The sequence below is a fragment of the Rattus rattus genome, chromosome 13 (assembly GCF_011064425.1).
Source record: "Rattus rattus isolate New Zealand chromosome 13, Rrattus_CSIRO_v1, whole genome shotgun sequence".
In the NCBI taxonomy this organism is placed as follows: domain Eukaryota; kingdom Metazoa; phylum Chordata; class Mammalia; order Rodentia; family Muridae; genus Rattus; species Rattus rattus.
Genome location: NC_046166.1, coordinates 8,085,636 through 8,105,410, shown reverse-complemented (window position 1 = coordinate 8,105,410; position 19,775 = coordinate 8,085,636). Strand labels below are relative to the sequence as shown.

At 47.1% G+C, this 19,775-nt stretch overlaps 1 protein-coding gene across 1 annotated transcript; it reads left to right on the top strand.

Annotated features, from left to right (window-relative positions):
- Positions 1-825: 825 nt before the first annotated feature.
- On the top strand, positions 826-11,371 carry C13H10orf53 (chromosome 13 C10orf53 homolog). Its single transcript, XM_032919222.1, has 3 exons — positions 826-923; positions 10,184-10,303; positions 11,109-11,371. Exons 1-3 carry the CDS (start codon positions 827-829, stop codon positions 11,171-11,173), a joined length of 282 nt encoding a protein of 93 aa, XP_032775113.1. The 5' UTR covers position 826; the 3' UTR covers positions 11,174-11,371.
- The last annotated feature ends 8,404 nt before the right edge of the window (positions 11,372-19,775 follow it).

The window sequence follows — 19,775 nt, the reverse complement described above, 5'->3', positions numbered from 1 at the left end:
AACTCTGTCCTATTTATAAATGTGTGTCGTACTCACAAGAAGGCGATTGTTAGGCTTGGCTAACTGCTGTGAGAAAACAAAAAACAAAATGAACAAACAAAAACTAATCTCAAGGACTGTAGGACAAGTGCTTCCCCCTTCCCCTCCCAAAAAAAAGCGTGTCCCTGGGGCTATGTCCAGCTTCCTTCCTGTGGTGGGGTCTCTCATCCATGGAACCTCCAGGTTCTCCCGGGCTTGTCCATGTCTGGGAGGGTGGTAATGAATGAGAAAGGGGGGAGGGAGAGGGAGAGGGAGAGAGAGAGAGAGAGAGAGAGAGAGAGAGAGAGAGAGAGAGAGAGAGAGATTATTTAAGGTGGCCAAACAAAGGAGGCTTCAACAAAACAAAGACACACGGGGATGTCTGTATGTATGCATAATAAATTAATCAAAAACGGGTCAAAAAGGAGAGAAAACACAGTTTCCCATCCACTCTACTTTTCTGCTTTCCTGCACGGCTTAGCGAGGTTCCTGAACCTCAGCCGAGTTAATACAAAATGCAGGCTGCAACTGGATGGTTAGCGATGAAACTAGGCAACTCTGGAAGCGCAGTCAGACTCACGCTTTCCCTAGCTGGCGGGAGTTAGCCGCTAACACTTACCACAGCAGGTGGAAACTGAGTTAGTTTATGAGGCTGTATACCAGTAACTCTGCTCTAAGCCTAGGGACCTAAAAGCCTCAGCCCCGCCCAGCACGTGGCCACGCCCACCTCCCTGAAAGCTGGAGGGGCGGTTGCCTAGCAGCAGGTGTTAGAGTCCTTGACAACCTCTCTCAACCTGGACATAGCACCATGCCAGAAAATGCAGTAGTGACCTTGCGCTACGGACCCTACAGCGCAGTGGGCCTGTCCGTGGAGCACCGCACCTACCGACTGCAGGGTCTGCTAGGTGAGCCGCCCCGCTGAACCTTAGCCTCCAGGATGCAGCCTTAGTGCCCTACCTAGACCTTCCCTCCTCAGACCCCAGTCAAGTGCCACCTCCCCAAGGAGGCCTTCCCGGGATGATTTAGCACCTCCCTCTGACTCCCCCTACTTAGGTATATAATCTGTGGGTATCCTAAGTGTTACTGGTCAAAGTACACAAATTTTAGGGAAAAGTAAGCTAATTCCACTTAGGATTTGGGAAGTTTAGGGTGAGGAATAATTGACCTCTGTAAGTCAAGTGGCTGCAGAGTGACAGGGATTGAACTGTTGAACAGGGTGTGTTCAACACAGGGAGTCATACTTAGAGCCTGACAGACTAGGGCCAAATGCCAAGAGGACACAAAAATCAGTTTGGGCCCAACAATCAGGGATGACTTCCTGGAGGAGATGGTATTTGAAGTTCACACCTGAAAGGTGGGGTAAGCTTTTCACTGTTACAAAGTGTCCCTCTCTCTAAGAAAATAGTTGTCGAGAGGTTTCTGTGGCAAATCCAATGGTGTCTCTGCTTGTAATTATGTCAGCCTGGCATAAGCTAGAGTTGTTTGGGAAGAGAGACTGTCGTTTGAGACGCCGCCTCTACAAGACTGGCTTGTAGGCAAGTCTGTAGTGTATTTTATTAACCAGTTATTGATGTGGGGAGGATCCAGCTCATTTTGAGTGATGCCACTCATGGTCCAGTGGTCCTGGATTCTATAAGATCTTAGGCTGAGCAAGCCAGTAAGCAGCACCCCTCCATAGCCTCTGCTTCAGGTCCTGACTCTGAGTTCCTGCCCTGACTTCCCTCAGTGATGGACAGTGAAGTGGAACTATAAGCTTAAAAAACCCTTTCCTCCCCAAGATTCTCTTTGGTCATACTGTCTTATCATAGCACTAGAAACCCTAAGACAGCATTTATATTAGTTTGTTTCAGCCGCCAGCACCAGATGCTACAGGCCATGTGCCTTGGACAATAGAAATCTATTTCCCTCCATGCTGGAGGCCCTGGCTAGGTAGGGTTATTTCTGGTGTAGCTCCCTTCCCAGCTTGCTGATGGCCACTTTCTCTCTTGCCCTCGGGTACTGAGAAGATGGGTACAGTAGCAAGCCAACTGATATCTCAGGGAGACGCGGGTCCTCTTTTTATATTTTATTACTTATCGTTGACACTTTTATGCAACATATTTTGGTCAGATTCACTCCCTCCAGCCCTCTCCCCAGCTAGTTCTCTCACTCTCATTCCAGCTAGTCAACTCCTTGATGCCCAAATCCTCTGGGCTGTGAGTCTATCTCTCGGGGCGTGGCAAACCTTGGAGACGCGCCCTTAGGGAAAACAGACTCTTCCTGCCCCAGAAGTTATTAATTGCTAATAAAAAACGCCAAGGCTTGGAGTGAGGCTCCGTGTCTGTCCTTCTTGGCAGGCTGGCATTTGTCTGGCATGAGCTTTGGCATGCCATCACAATTGCTCTGAGTTCTTATGTGCTATATCCAAAGCCAGCTTCACTTTGGGCATCAGCTACCTGTGCTTACAGGCTATCTGCCCCTCTGTTCCATCGCAGTCCCCTGAGACACGGCACTAGAGAGTATGATATTCGTGTCCCATTTAGGGCTGAGCTCTACTGTCCAGCTTTTACAGTGCTGGGAGCATTCTTCATTCTACTCAGCTGTAAACTCTGAATAAACAAAGTGACTGGCCTGGCAGGACACGCCCACTGGTGCAGAAGGGGCAGGTATGTTGTGGGAACAGCTGAAGACTTTCTGATTGGATTTAAAGGACACACTACAAGTCAGAAGGCGTACCCAGTACCACTATTGGAACCACGGCACTGTTGGGTAGGTTATTAAACTCTGAGGACAAACCTACCACTATTTTTCTGTTAAATGGACAGAGTCCCAAAGGCTTCTCGATATACCCATAGATGAGTAGAATTCTCAGCTCTCATAAGAGAAGCTTCTTCTTGTAACAGATGGCAACTGGCAGAGACCCACAGCTGGAAAAATGTACAAGGAACCTAATCCATTTGAACCAGGGGCTCCCTATGACTTCATTTAACCTCAGGCCAGAGCTAGGACTTAACACACAAACTGAGGGAAGTATAATTCAGCCCATAGAGGTGTCGTGCTGCACCAGTAACTAACGATCACAGTATCATAGAACCATCACTTGCAGGTTTCCCAGAGTCTTCCAACATCTTAAACAATAGCGCTGCTTCGTAAGTGGTAACTCCAACCTCCACCCCTAGACCTCATGCACTCTAATCAACTTTCCATCCTGGTGCATTTGATATTTAATATGCATGAAATCCGTTACAGGCCTGCACCGTGGCCAGGGAAATGGCATTAGCCGAGGCTGTGTACAGAGGCTCTGAAGATGAGGTAACCTAGCCTTTCTGAGCCTCCCTTTCCCTTGGGAGAAGGAAAATGTGAGCCCCTGGCTGGTGTGAGTCTAATAAGAAATGCAGACTAGGGGTTGGGGATTTAGCTCAGCAGTAGAGCGCTTGCCTAGCGAGCGCAAGGCCCTGGGTTCGGCCCCCAGCTCCGAAAAAAAGAAAAAAGAAAAAAAAAAAAAAGAAATGCAGACTAGTGAGCCAGGACTTATTTCAGAGACAGTATTTAGGAAAGGAGGAGGAGGTGGGTCTTGAACCTTTGAGGAATGGGAAGCAGGCAGGCTTGGCAAGTCTGCACTACAGCCCCGCAAACTCCATCTCTGTTCTGTGGTTCGTGCACAGTCACAGCCCCTACAGCTAGCAGACATCTTCTCCAGACCCCCTGATGCTCTCATGGCCCCGTCCATCCTGGAGTTGTGCACCCTTCATCTTTAGCATTCTGCCTGATCGGCCGAGCATCCAGGTTAGAAGGAACAAGGCGTGAGATGGGGTCATGGTTTTGGGGGGGGGGTATTTGTTTTGTTTTGTTGTTGTTGTTTTGGTTTAGTTTTTAAAGTCTTAGCATTCCAATCAGCTTTCGGAGGGGAAGAGCAGCCATTTCTGTCAGCTAATTGCATTTAATTACAGAGACAATCGCTGTTTCAGAAAGTTGTTGTGTCCACTCCCTCATCCTTCAATCAGTTCAAGAACATCCGGCCCCAGCTGTGAGCCTTTTAATTGCATAATTTGGATTTCACTTCTGGAAAGAAACTTGAGAAGGACTCGGTGAGGGTCTCCATTAACACAATCACGCTCCCCAGGCACCTGATGCTGGCCCTAATTGACCTACCTCAGCTGATGCCTCTCTCCAAAGGATGCCTGTGTCTTTCTTTGGCATGTTTGTGCTATTGTATCCTGTTTTGGTGTCTTGATCTTAAACATCTTTGAAGAGGGCACTCAGTGGCTTGTTTAACTGGAAGTGGTCCAGCTGGTTTGGAAGGGCAGTTCATCAACGAGGGAGGCAAGATGTTAGTCCATGGGTAAGGATTTCTGGTCTCACCTTCCTCTACCCATTGCTCCCCCTTCCCCAACAGGAGGTAGCTACTCCTGGGAAGGTGCAACGTGGCTTTAAGGACCTAGGCTTTGCATGGTCTGTAGACCCTCCTGGGGAGCTGGCTGGGATCTGAAAGGGACAGGGTGGGAGTCTAGCTGTCACTCTGTTCTGGACTCCTCAGGTTAGCTTTCTAAGGCCCGAGGGGCTCTGAGAGAAGAGGAGTCAAGGACTAGGCAGATGGTCTTGCAAGCACTACCAGCTGCCCCTGACTTGTCCCTGAAAGGCCCCTCTGACTGACACTCAGGTTACACCTGGATTTCGAGTATTTTATAGAGACAGCATTACTCTTCCGGAACAGGGTATAACTGAAAATGGATTTGGTCCACAGAACAAGCCACCCGTGGAGTTGAGAGGTGAATGGTGAGGGTTCCCAGGAGCAGACAAGAAGGGATCTTCTCTCCTAGGGGGGTTGCCAGGCACAGGCACCTGACCTCTTTTAGGGCAGGTCTCTTGTCCTTCCTGCAGGAACCTGGGGTCAACACAAGCTCCCCGAAACAGCAAAGTCAGAATAATGCACCTTCTCTCGTGGCTATTGGCTACCTGTCTGATTCAAACTCTAGGGACAACTACCTCAGAGTTGGTCACACTAGCAGCCTCAGGACTTCAATTCCTTCCTGTCAGAGAGGAGGTAGTGAGCCCGGCGGTAGCACGGCTGGTATAGAGTGAAGGAATGAGAGAAGGCAACCCCCTGGAATTCCTGCAGCTCACCCAAATGCCACCGCCGGGCATGGAGGGGGACATGGTTTCCTGGGCTGCTACTGGGTTGTCTGTTCAAAGAAAGGTCAGATAAATATGTTCCCTGAAACAAAGCCTGTGCACAGGCAGTGGCTAAACTCCAGCATAAATCAGCCAGAAGCCGTGAGCCACCCACAGAACACCCACCTCTTTGAAGTGGCACCTCATTCCTCACAGGGAATCCGGATAAAGTGCAGGGACAGGGGAGAGGCTCTGTCGTCCCTTAGCTGGCAGAGCTGTGCACCATCTGTGGATGACGTCAGTGCTGCTGGTATACTGATGGATCGCTTTCCTTTCTTCATTCAGTGCAGACATAATGCCAGGGACCATTAACGAGCACAGCTAATGCATGGCTGGGGACGGAGGGTGGCACTTGGGTACCCTGCCTAAATAAAGATGGATTCCATTTTTAATGGTCAGTTCCAGTGCCTTCTAATTCCTTTGAGGGCATCGTTTGACAGGCTCAAGCCCAGTAGATGAGGAGAAACCATGGCCCAATTACTTAGGGCTCTTTTAAGCACTGGTTTAGTGGAGACGTTTTTCTTTTCTGCTGAGCCATTATAATTCGTGAATAATAAAGAAAGAGTGTTCAGATTGCTTAGGGCAGGGCACGTTCAGAAAAGATCAGGCATCCTTCCAAAGACAGCGGGGCTTCGGGAAACGATAAAGAGCTATGATTTTTAAAAGTCATACACAGAATTCAGAAGCCGATCCTACAGAGGAGGGCTTACAAGTAGGTCTGCTCGCTCTGATGCTAACACTGGCTTTAAAGTGGGAGAGTTGGGGGTGGAGTGGGGGAGTAAACATTCCCTGCTTTGTTGCCATTAACACCCTAGCCCTTGTCGCCAGGTCCTCTGTAAATGTTGGCAGCTGTTATTAGATGCGTTATCGAGCCAGGGTGGGCACAGCTTACTTTACAAATCAGCCACCTGCAGATACCTTACAAACCTGGACAGCCATCAAAATGCACCCCAAGGACTTCCTCAAAATACCATTCCCTCGGCAAAAGGGACCAGCAGCCTGCACCTGTGGCCGCAGCTCAGCTCTGGTTCCACTGAGCCCTTCACCCGCTCGCCTCTCTGAAGCCAGAGAAGCACTAGCTCAGTAGTTCACCAAGCCTCTCTGTTCCTTTCTGATCCTGCTTTCTTACTTCCCTCTCCTTCCTCTCTCTCCTTCCTCCACCCTTCCTCCCCCCACCCCCCACTGCTTTCTTATTTTGTATTTGGTAGCAGAATCTTGTTGAGTAGCCTAGGATGGCCTCGAACTCATGATCCTCCTGCCTCAGCCTCTTGAATGCTGGGATCGCAGGTATTGACATGCTGACTGATTGCCAGACTTCGTTTTCTTTTGTCCTCCCCCCTTCAGAGCCCTATGTAGCCCAAGATGGCTTGAACTGCTAATTTGCCACCCTTGCTCTCTAAGGGCCAGGATTACAGATGTACACCGGTTCCTTGTTCCTCTGTCTTTAGGACACCTTTTCCCCCCTGAAACAACATAATCTAAAAGATTTTCAGATTACAAATGTAAAGCAGACTGGAGATTCTGTAAAAATCTAAGACATTATAAAGGCCAGCATTTTAAAAACCAGCCTCACTCTACCTTATGTCCCTCTTCAGTCATCTGCCCTTTCAAGCGGAGAGAGATCATGGTGTGCGGGGGGACACAGGAGAGGCTCTACACCTGCCTAGTGCTGTGCTCACCCACCCAGGCCTCCACCTCCCATGTCAGATGCCAGATGTGCTACAATGTCTCGAGCCACTGCAGTTTCTGATCGCTTCCTTTTCTTTTCCCCTACCAAGTATGTTGCCGAAAACATTGCTAGTCTGCCACCTGTGTTACCTGCCGGGGTGAGAATGGGGGGTGGGGGGTATTTGCCTTAAAGAAGGCACCTGGAAATGAGACATTTGGTTTCTGTCGTGTGGGTTACATTTTACAGACACTCCCAAGTTGCCCTCCAAGCTCACTGCACAATTTGTCTTTCAACTAGAATAAGAATGTTCATTATCTAATCCTTCCACAACCACAACTGTAGATGCATGTCTCTCCGGAGAGAGCTGGAACTCAACAGTTGGCGGTCTGTTTCTTCCGAAATCCAGTCCCAGAATTCTGCACTACCATTCCCTCGGCAGAAAGGACCAGCAGCCTGCACCTGTGGCCGCAGCTCAGCTTCTGGTTCCACTGAGGCCTTCACCCACTTGCCTCTCTGAAGCCAGAGAAGCGCTTCTGAATTCTGGCCCCTAGTACTCGGTCCTCAGGCCACACCTCTGCCCGATGCCTGGCTCTCTCTTCCTCCAGTCTCCTTTCAGCTATGTTTCTGATGAATTGCTACGTCCTCAAATTTGATACATTCTTTCCTGGAATGTGCAGGAAGCAACATTATCAGGAAACCCCACTCTCAGGGTCATCTAAGCAGTGAGCCATGACTAGGGGAGAGGAGAGCCTTCAATAGAGTTACCAGTAAGCTGAGCAGGGAGCTCCCGGGATGCAGCTCTCGTGAGTCATTGCCCACCGAAGACTGGCTTTTCCTGTGATGCAGCCATCTTTAAGTCACTCCCGCTTCTGTAAGTGGGCAATTCCAGTAAGCCCACTGGCTTACCAGGTTAGACATGGGTGGAATTGTTTCTCCAGTCTGCTGTTAGTTAGTGCCCCATCTGGGGTGAATAGAAAGTGATCAGATCTTCCCAGAAAAAGTCTTACAACACTGTGCAGACACAGTCCTAGGCACTGGGACCCAGTAGGGAACAGGACAGATAGGAATCTCTGAAGAGTTTATCCAAATGCGAGTGAGGTGAGGAGGTAAGACCGGTGAGCGGGTAAAGGCGTTTGCTGGCAAGTTTAGCAGCCTTAGTTTGATACCCTCATGGTGGAAGGAGAAAACTGACTCCTGCCATTTATCCCTTGAACTGCACACATAAGTGTCAGCATGCATACACACACACACACACACACACACACACACACACACACACACACACGCACACACAGGAATGAACGCACAAATGAACATGTACACAAACGAGACTCCAGAAGGTCTTGTCCATGAGGGTGACTTTTGGGGCTGATGACTTGAAGGCTGAGGGAGGAAAGGGAAGATCATGAGGAAAAAGCATCCCAGGCATAAGCTCCTGGGATCCCCAGAGAGTTTCATGGTCAGGGAGGGTGTGAATGTGGCTGGAGTGGAAGTGTAAGTAGGTCAAGGAGGTCAGGAGGAGCCGGGCGGCCTTGGAAGTTATTTGGTGTCTATCCTGAGTAAGCTGGGAGTCGCCAGAGTTATCCAGGAATAAAGCCATATTCTGACCCTGCTCTGGTTCTGAAAACAGACTATAAAGAGACCATGATGGTTACTGGGAGCTCACACTGGAAGCCATGGCAGAACACAGAGGAGGAGGGGAGGGGGGAAGAGGGGGAGGAAAAGGATGATGATGACGACCAAACAGAAATGGTGGAGGAGGGAGGTTGACAGGGCTCAGAAGGACTGAATTACCAGCATGCACTGAGGACAAAGACTCTGAGACAGACTGACAGGCTGAGGGAGTAGGTGTAACGGAGGAGGGGGGGGGGGGAGGAGGAGGAGGAGGAGGAGGAGGGGAGGGGAGGAGGAGGAGGAGGAGGAGGGGAGGAGGAGGAGGAGGAGGAGGAGGAGGAGGAGGAGGAGGAGGAGGAGGAGGAATGAAAATGGGTGCAAGGTTCTGGCCAAACCGACAGCAGAAAGGGAGAGGCCAGGATCTGAGACGGGGAGAAGGGAGGCAATGAATGTCATCGGTGTCCAGGTCTTGTTGGACTTGTCCCTGCCTTCATTTCTTCTAAATCCTAGAGCATGGTTTCTACATGCTGGTTTGGTGTCTCTTGATAATTCAACGTCCTCCATTTCTCTTCTTCAATTTCTCCCTTCAGAATTGGACCTTAAGGTACAAATCATCGCATTTCTTTCTTTCTTTCTTTCTTTCTTTCTTTATTTATTTATTTATAGTTTCTCAAGACGGGGCTTCTCTGTGTAGCACTGGATGTCCTGGGATTAGTTCTGTAGACCAGGTTGGCCTCAAACTCAGAGATCTGTTGGCCTCTGTCTTCCAAATGGTGGGACTAAGTCTAACTCGTGGTTCCTCACTTAGGCACCTTTGCCGACTTTTTGATGTCAAGGGCAAAACAGACCCAATTCCTTTGTTATCTACCGTCCTCTACCAGACCAAACTGCTTCCCACTCCTCAAATGTCCCTAGGCTACCACCCAGCTAGCTAAGTCCCTATTTTTCCATATGTATTTACGTATTATGTGTATGTGCATGCGTGTACATTCCCACACCTGTGTACATCATGACACAGGTGAACACGAGAGGACAATTGCCAGAGTTGGTTCTCTCCCTCTGCCACGTGGGTTTCTGGGATTGAATTCAGGCCGGGCACAAGCACCCTTACCCAGTGAGGCATCTCAGCAGCCTATAGCTTTGAATTTCCAAGTTAAACTCTCACTATATACACACGGCTCTGTCATCCTTTTGTCATCAGACTTGTAAACTCTTTACAGAATTTTGGTATTATAGAAAGAACGTCATGTTGCAAAAATCTGCCTGTATTTCTGATTTTTTTTCTTATGGGATTTCTTAAGTGGAATGTTCTTAAAACATGTTTTTTGAAGGTTTTTGCTTCCACTATAAATTGCCCTCTGGAAAGGCAACCAAACTATATTTCCATCAGTGGGGAAAGAAGTTGCTGGATGCTGGGTCACCTCAATACTCTCCATGGTGCTGAGCTGTGGGACGCTCGGTGGCCACCTCCAAGAGAGACTGATTCCTAACAGTTCCTCCAGGTCCGAGGAAATTCATAAGCAAGATCCGTGTCACTTGGGTGTCTGTCTTTGCTTTCCCGAGACTTTAGGGACAGAAGGAGGCCTGGGACCAGCTAAGTGCCCAACAGATGGTTAGCTTATGACCAAGAACAACCAGGGAGGAGACAAGCTTCTGACATCTGTGAGGACACGGACATAGGCTAACGTGGACTCTATCCACTTGTCACCCATGCCCCTTGTTACTTTTCAGCCGTGTTGGCCAAAGACGGCCATAAGATCATCCTGCAGGAGATAGAAGACTGGAATCTGGTGGAGCTCGTGGTGAACGAGGAGACGGTCTTTCAATGTGACATCCAAGACCTGGAGTTTGGTAAGGCTGTGGGAGGCCTCTGCCCAGCCCTCAGCACTTCCCGAGCAGTCCCTCCCTTTCCAGTGGAAATATATATACACACCCACACATACCAAACACACTACACACACCATGTACATGAACAACACACACACTCACACACGCAACATATTGACACACACAGAAAAACACACAAATACACATACACACACCACAAACACATACCAGATACACACATACACCACACACACATACACACCCTGACACACACACACCACACATAAACACTACATCGCGCGCACACACACACACACACACACGCACACACACACACACACACACGAGTGCAGCGTTGTGCTGCCCAGTTTCTTCCCCAAACACTGCAGACAAAAGAGGAAAGAAAGCCGAGCCGAGCCCAGCCTTCAAATGCAACCGGAAGAAAATAGGCTTTGTGTTTGGTTTCCTTTTTTCCACCTTAATAATGTATGTCTTATTTTTTTTCTTTCAACATGCTTTTTGTTCTATCTGTTACTTTATCTAGATTTCAGAGACAATTAGAGTCAGTAAACCCACAGGATGTGGCACGTTCGGATATATTCTGCACATCTCTTTGGCCTGGGGAATTTCTGGCCCCATAGACTGGCACCATATCTGCCTCCCCGTGCCTCAGAGCAAGGGCTTCCATACTCCCCACACTGCTAGAGGCTACTCGACGGTTTGCACGCCTGTAGCCTTCAAATACACTCCCAGTGAAAGCTCAAGGCATATTTAATATTGCATCAGTCTGTACATAAAGCTGGCCAAAAAGTGTTACCGATTTTTCTAGGGGGTGATGGCCAACTAGACCCGCTGTGTGAAGAGGCCAGGATCGCCGTGCTAGACGCCTTCTGATCCAGGGGAGCAGACAGAACGCCAGCGATGTCCTCCAGCTACAGCACCAGCAAAAGATGCTCAGTGGGCACCTAGACGCTGGGCTCTACCAGTTAGAGCAAGGCAAGGCCACCTGTCCAGTAGCCTGTCGCGTTTGTGTTTCTTATCTGGCTACATAGGCACCCACAAAAACAATAAAAACTCCTCCCTGGCAGCGTCTCTCAGTCTCCTCCCATAGGGAGAGCCCTCCAATATCAGGTGCACTGGATCTGAAGGAAATAAGAAAATGCAATCTAATAACAGAGCACCATCCCCTAATAAAGCACCATCGCCAGAAGCATTAGACATTCCATTCTGAATCTGCCATGAACCAGGAACAGGTGAAATTAAAGAGTTTCTGAGTAGAGGTGGAATGAGGGCTCTGGACCAAACCAGTGTAAATGTAGAATTCAGAAACCTGACCGCCTGTATGGGTTTATTTCTTGCTCTTGCTGGAATACATTTTTAACTGCTAGAATAAAATGATGTGAAGTCAAATCTTCACTTGTCCCTGTTGCAAACAAGGAAAGCGTCTGCTTTCTTTTGTGTTAGCCAGTACAGCAGGGTGCTCCAAAGGAGGCAGGAGACAATCTGAGGCAGACGGGAGGGGCTCTCGGGCTCTCGGGTGGAGAACACAACCTCATAGAAAGGAGCTTTAGTGACAGGCAAGGTAAAAAAAAATAATCAGTTGTGTTGAAATGATGTGTGTTTGCTTTCTAAGTCCTATGCTCTCTCTGTACACATAAGAATATATATTTATGTATGTATATATCTTATATAGACTATTTAATATGTAATGTTAATATGTAATATCTAATATGTAATAATATAGAGTATATGCACACACATACATACATATATATTCTTCATGATAAAAGCAAGGAGAGGAACAGACACCACTGTATGATGTTACACATGAGGCTATTTGAAGACCACTCACCTTTTAGAAGTTCCCAGCAGAAGTCAGGAGACTATGCAGGAAAAAGGCACTTTCGTGACCTGCAGAGAATTTATACCACCTGGGAATCTGTCTTTCCCTCCATCCCAGGGAGCCTCATCTCCCCCCTTACCCCTAAATTACAAAGCTCAACAGAGATTCCATGTGCTAAAAACTTGGAGCCTTGGCCCACGATTCACTTGTCTGAGTCGATCCAGATTACAAAGCACTCAGAGAAATATTTAATCCTCCCCTTACTAAGAAGGCCAGTCTTCCTGTGCAGAACAGTTCCCTACCCATGTCTGGCACTGGTTTCCACGGTTCCTTCGTCCTTAGTGAGAGGCCAACTTCAGTACAAATTATGTAGCATCTTTCCTTGTTTCAGTATAGAATTTTAGAGGAATATATTTTCACTGAAAACCCATGGATAAAAACTCCATAATGGTAGAGTGAAATTCAGCATCGTTTTGGTGTTTCTCGCGTTGGAATTTCTTTTATTTAGCTCTATACAGACACAGAACAGAATGTAGACAGAACTTGGCTTTGCCTGGTGAGGATCACACTGTATTTTCTCCCTTTACCTTCGTGTCTTATATTGAGCTTGTCCCCGTGTGGCTGAGCGTTTACTAACTGTCTGAGCACTGTGTCTAAGTCAGAGGAGTGTTTCCTCCTTGCACGTGTGTAAGAAGTTGTCTTGTGGTCCGTTTTGTGTTTCTGTAACTCAGCATCTGGCCCTAGATAGTGCATGAAGAGAAGGGCTTTGCTTGGCTCCTAATTCTGGTGTCTAGAAAGTCTGAAGAGCATGATACTGGTGTCTGGTGATGTGTCATTACATGGCAGGTGACATGCATTGTGAGAGGGACCAAGAGGCAAGGCCTAAGCTTGCTCTTATAATAACTCTCGAGACCCGTGAGACCAGATTCAGTCCTGGTACCAGCATTCATCTCATCTACAATGATCACGATTCAGCTGCCTCCCATAAGGTCCCGCCCCTCAGAGAGTCCACCTTTTCCCTGCAGACTAAACGTCCAGCACACAGACCTGACAGGAAAACCTATTCTAAATCATTGGAAAAAGTACTTTCACATAAACATCTGTAATAAACTTATGGGTCAGCAAGATGACTCCATGGATAAAGGAGCTTGCCAACAAGTCTAGAGTTCTGAGTTTGATCCCAGAGAGAGAGAGACTAAATAAGTATATTTAGGGCTTTGGCACGGCAGCCCTCTGTTTACATGGACTTTGGAAATGACTGGGAATGTCTTCCTTCTGCCTTCCCTCTCCTTGAAGACACTTCCCCGTGGGGAACCAGGAAGCTGGTCGCTCCCTGTGGAGGCAAACATGCTCTGTGCCTCTCAGACATCCAGGTGCCTTTTGAGGCTTTTAAAACACCACTTAATTAATCACGTCCCAAGCTTTTTAAGATGACAAATCAATGCCCTGTTAGTGGCCCATATAAAGAAGGCGAGCGTCCTTTTTAGAGTAAAATCAAAGGCATGGTTCTGTCTCAGCAGTTTTAAAATGAAATTTAGAGTTTCTAAGCTTTTTCATCATTTAAAAAAATGTAGTAAATAGAATTGGAGGGGTGGGGTGAGGGACTTCCAGGACTGCTCCCGGAAGCCCTGCTAGCCACATCTACTTCCCCTTGTTAGTTTTATCCTTGAAACCTGTGACAAGCAACTCTGGGACCTCGCCATATATGAGAGACCATCGGCTTCCGAGTCAGTGACAGGGACATTTCAGTAGTGTGACAGACAGAAGAAGAGACCCTCGTACTCTCTGGGGCTTGACACTTCCTTGGACACATCTCCCAAAGTAATCCTGGGAAGTGATACCCATCCGTCTCCTTCAGACGCTGACCTCCAGCTGCTGCCCTTGTAGGTGACTCGGCGTTTCCAGAAGGCACATGCATGCTCCCTGAAGGTGCCAAGTTCCCAGGAAAAACACACCAGCCAGCCAGATTCAGGGGGAAAGACAAGAAAATGCTGTGTCTGACAGGGGACACAAAGAGATAACCTTCCTGAATTGAACATTTAAAGGGAAAACACCATGAGACAGTGGTGCAGCCAGCTGCTGTCAGCTTGGCTGGGAAGAAGTGTCCTGAGTCACTAGAAACAGATCAGGGGCCTGCTCAGGGTAAGCTCAGGGTAAGCCGAGGTGACAGCAGGCAGACAGAGCCAAGCGCATCCGAGACAACAGGCCAAACAGCCCAGCAACCTGTGAGCATGGAGAGAGAGGTGCGTCCAGCCTCTGGGTACAGCCATCACTCACCTCCAATGCCATTCTTGCTTCCCAGGAGGAAACAGGTCTGGGGCTATTAATCTTCCGGGTCTTTCCATAAAGGCTACAAGTCCAGGTTTCTACTTTATCTCTCTTTCTTTTATTCTGGTACTGAGGATTGAACCCAGGACTACCCACATGCCTGCCAGGAGTTTTAGCATTGAATTATAATTTTAAATCCTCATAAAACAAAACAGAACAGAACAGAAAACCACCATGCTGTCTGTAAAGCAAGCACATCCGTGGTCATCAGTATTGTTTGCTCAAGCTGCTGTAGGTGTACTTTTGGTCTGGGTATCAGTCTCCCCATAAATTCCATGGCCACCCTTCCAGGATACCCATGGCATTTCTGTCTACAGTGGAGCTGTATGTAAACTACTCTGTTCCAGTGAAACCTTTGACCCAATCATTTGCATATGCAAAGAAAACAGCAGACAGCTTTCTGAAATGACACCAGAGAAGCTGAGTACCTGTGTGCGTGCACACACACACACACACACACACACACACACACACACAAACACACACACACACACACACACCCCTCTTCAATTGGGGGGAGTTCTTCTTGAGAGATACTGGACTGCATCCTTCTGCAGACAGAGACCTCCATGAAGATGATGATCCCATTTGAGTGGCCTTTCAGAGGAGGTCAAGAGTACACACCCAGAAGTTGAGAAAGAATGCTGACTTATACCAGTTAACAAGCTACATTTGTGACAAGTGTTTCAGCTGATTCTGAGATAGGTAGTAGGTAGACTATCCACATTCTGAGAGAGTTAGTTTCAGATACTGAGAAGACCATGTGCTGAGCACTTCAGCATGTGCCCAAGTACAAACAGACAGATGGACGGACGGGGACACACACACACACACACACACACACACACACACACACACACACACACACACACACACGCCAGAAAAACAGTTACCTCTATCAGTCATCCTAGGAAAGGCAGAGAAAGAGAAGGGAGGGGAGGGTATTAGGAAGCAGACAGAAGGGGGAGGAAATGACAACACATATCTTGGCACCGTGTCTGGGTTAAATTTATCATAAAGTTAACCACTAGCACCTCCCACTAATGACCATTTTCAATCATGTTGTTTAGATGTTCCCTCAACAGGCTGCTAACCTTGATGGTTCTTCTGGAGCACAGAAGCAGAAGAAAAGAGAGATTTTTTTTTCACTGCAGAGTTTGTCATGTAGAGATGTTAGGGAGGCCACCAAGCCCCATACTCCTCAAAATATGATGCCACCGGCCAGAAGTATCTGCGAGGTTGTAACCTGGTACTACAGGGATGGAGTGGGGGAAGGGTAGGCTGGCTCAGAGGCTCTGTGACAGGTGAACAGAGACCTAAAGGCTGTACAAGTTCTGTCAGCCAAAAAGCACAGTGTAGGAATTCCAGGAAGAGAGACAGACAGACAGAGAACAGGGAAAGATGTGTCTGCCTTTGCGGAACCGTGAGAAACTTAGGGTATCCTGATAGATGTGTGGCGGTTTGAGTGAGAATGGCTCCCACAAGTTCATATGTTTGGAAGCTTAGTCTCCATTTGGTGGAACTGTTTAGGAAGGTTCGGGGGGGTTGGCCTTCTTGGGGTGGGTGTATCACTGGAGTGGGCTTTTAGGTTTCACAAACCCATGTCATTCCAGTTTACTCCCTCTCTGCCTCTCTCTGCCCCTCTCCCTCTCTCCCTGTCTCCCTGTCTCCCTGTCTTCTCTATGCCTGTGCATGTGGATCAGATATAAGCTCTCAACTACTACTCTAGCACCATTGGGTCTGTCTGCCTGCTACCATACTGCCCACCATGATGGTCAAGGATTCTAACTGGAACCAAGAGCCCCAGATTAAATGCCTTCTTTTATAAGTCACCTTGATTGTACTGTTCCATCGTGGCAATAGAAACGTAACTAAGGTGGTATGTATATAGAACAAAAGGTAGGCCAGTGGTAAGACTTAAATGTCACAAAAAAAAAAAAAGCCATAATGCATTTGGGACACAGCTGCTGTTCAATTAGAGCTCGCGGTAGAGTTAGAGCAGCTCAGTGGTCTGAAGCGAAGCACACAGGGAAAGGGGCATGATACCGAATCTGGAACTGGCTCTCAACTTAGCTTTCCTCACCCATCACATGACCGCATCGGTACCAGGGGCTCAACAAGTTGCTCATCCGCTATCTGGGTGCCCTACAAGTCTCCTTTAGGACTTCAGAAGAGTTATAAATGGAGTACATCCTGGGGGGAAGGTCTCAGCCCCGCCCCCTTCTTCAAGAATCACAGCTCCCCAGCCTCCGTTCACTGGAATGCAGGTACCTACTGCTCTTTATCCAAAGCAAAAGAGTTATGAATGAAGAGGTGCATTTTAATGCACAGATATTGTAGAAAAGTAAGCAATTTTCAAGTACACCACCCAGGCTCTGGAGTTCTTCCTGGCTTGGGGTTTGTGTGGAAGACCAGAAATAAACCCTCAGTGCGATCCGAAGTATCTTCCTGCATGGTAGAAGGACAAGTCTCCCCTCTAAGCCACATTGACGGGAGCGTCCAGGTCTGTAGGCACCATGGCTATAGGAGACCTTACTTACTGCCTGGCTCACCTCCAGCAGGCTCCATGGGCCCTGGTATTTGAGGCCACTGCTGATGCCTCTGTCCTGGGCTGGAAGTATTTCCCTCCACACACTGCCCTTAAGTCTAAGATAGACCTTGCAGAAGACCGGACCTGTTCATAACTCAACTATTACCAGAAACCAGCGGGAAGCCAGGAATAACTGGTTGTGTTCAGGGAGTATCAGCCTCAAGAATCTTTCCAGCCTGGCCATGAACTTGGATCCAAGCCCAGGAGAGCAGCGACTATCGCCCTGCAGGAATATTCCAAGCTCTTCCAAACTCCTTGGAACCTGGCTCACAGGATGTCCCTTACATATGATTCAGAGGAAAACTGGTCAACATTTAGGGCTTCTGACTTGCGATGAGCGAAGTGGTTCGGGTTTGGGAATATTTCTACATGGTTCTCTCATCCTTGGTCCTGCCAAGTGCTTCAGGCAAACTCATCGTAAAACACCAACTCTCTCTAAGTAGAGCTATGAATCCAATGTTATACCAATAAAGAACGCCATCTGGGCTGTTTGAAAACAGGACAAACTAATTACAATGTTTACATCGAAATATTATCAAACGTTAATGACCCCCCAATATGGAGTAGAACTGGAATTTGACCCACCAACGAATGTAGCATATGGTAAACGTCCTTCAGACCACTTGAGAGAAGGAGGTTTGTTCTAAAAATGCCAGGAAAATTGGACGGCAGTCCTGAAGAAGGTTGGATTCAAACCTAGTCTTACTCTGCAATGTATTCTAGGGATTTAAATGTAACAAATAAAACCACGAGTCTGCAACTTTGTAAACTTGTAATAAAGAAAGTGTTTGGTTATTTTTTTTGTAAGAATTTATATTTAGCTGGACTGTAAGAAAAAGTAAAAGCAATAATAAAGAAGATTCTGGGCTGGAGAGATGGCTCAGCAGTTAAGAGCACTGACTGCTCTTCCAGAGGTCCTGAGTTCAATTCCCAGCAACCACATGGTGGCTCACAACCATCTGTAATGAGATCTGATGCCCTCTTCTGGTGTGTCTGAGGACAGATACACACAAAATAAATAATTCTTAAAAAAAATAAATAAATAAAGAAGATTCCAACACCCAATAAAAGCCAAGGAGAGGCAAAAAAAAAAAAAGAATTTAGATTTATTTTAGATTTATTTGCTTTCTGTGGGAAGGAATAGTGCATGGCCCAAAACACATGTGGAGGTTAGAGATCAACGTGGAAAGTCCGTTCTCTCCTTTCGAGTTCTAGGAATTGAACAGAGGTCACTGGGCTTGCACAGCAAGTGCCTTTACACACAGAACCACCCCCCAGGCTCCCCTAAAGAAGGGCCTTCAAAGTATGACTCAAAAACCCCAAAGATGAAAGAATAAACGAATAACTTCAATTCCATAAGAAAAAAATTCCACAATTTTTATAAAATAGTAAATCATATTGGAAGTTAAAAATACATGTGGAACGGGGTCTGTCAACTCACGTTTTAATAAATATAAGGCCTCCCACAAATCAATTCTTAAAAAACCCTAACAGCTACCACGGAAGAAAAGCACAGACAGAACAGCCGCAGAAAAGGATGTAAACATGATCCTTCAACACAGAAAAAGAGGTTTTAACCTTACCCATAATAAGACTGCTGCAAACTAAAAGAGACCAGAGCAGAGGAGACGACACTGTCTTTGAGGAGGATGTGGAAGAAGTCACTTATTCCCGGACAGAGCGCACCAGTTAATAAAATATTGCCATAACAACTTGGCATTTTTTGTCATAAAATTAGAGCATACACCCTTTAGTTCGGCATTAGTCCCTTTTGGAAACGTATCCTGACAGCATCCACATATAAATGTGTGTAGGAATGAAGAAACTCTCTACAACATAGTTTATGGTGCTGGAGGGATGGCCCAGGGGTTAAGAGCACTTGTTCTTGCAGAGGACCAGGGCCGGATTCCCAGCACCCACATGTCAATCCACAATTATCCATAACTCCAGCTCCTGCAGATCCACCTTCCTCTTCTGGTCTCTCAGAGAACCAGGCATGTATATGGTACACACACATGCATGCAGGCAAACACACGTAAAATAACAATAAATCTTTTTTTTAAAGACCACGAATCCTATAAGTCTACTTATATGAAAAAATGTCAAGCCAGACGAACGTATAGGGACACGATGTAGATTAGTGCTCGTGTAAGGCTGACACAAGGGTGCTGAGAGGCTGAGAGCTAAAAACTGGAGGGCTTATTCTTTACATGATGAAAATGTCTATAATTAATTGTGGTGATGCTTATATCAGTCCATGAACATACTAAATCCATAGAACTGTGTGCTTTAAATGGGTGAATTGTGTGATCTGTGAATATATCTATTAGCAAAATTAGCATATATGTGTATATATGTATGTATGTATATATGTGTGTGTATATATGTATGTGTGTATATATATACATATATATAAGCAAAAAAAAATCAGCTATGCCCCCTTTAAGCTATTTGAACAGCTGTGTGCACATATGTAGGTAGATGGGTGTGTTGTTGTATGCACACAGATTCACACAGGTAAAAGCACCCTTGGAAGAACGCACTTCCCGGAGAAGCCGAGAGCAAGGTGAGCAGGCAGATCAAAAGGACACTCAAGTCTGCGCTGTACGCACGCACTTTCGTTTGTATACAATAATAAAATGGAAAATAATGAGCTCCTTTCGGAGCTGGAGAAATGGCTCAGCAGTTAAGAGGGCAGCCGTTCCGGTGGAAGAGATGGGTTCCCAGCACTGGTG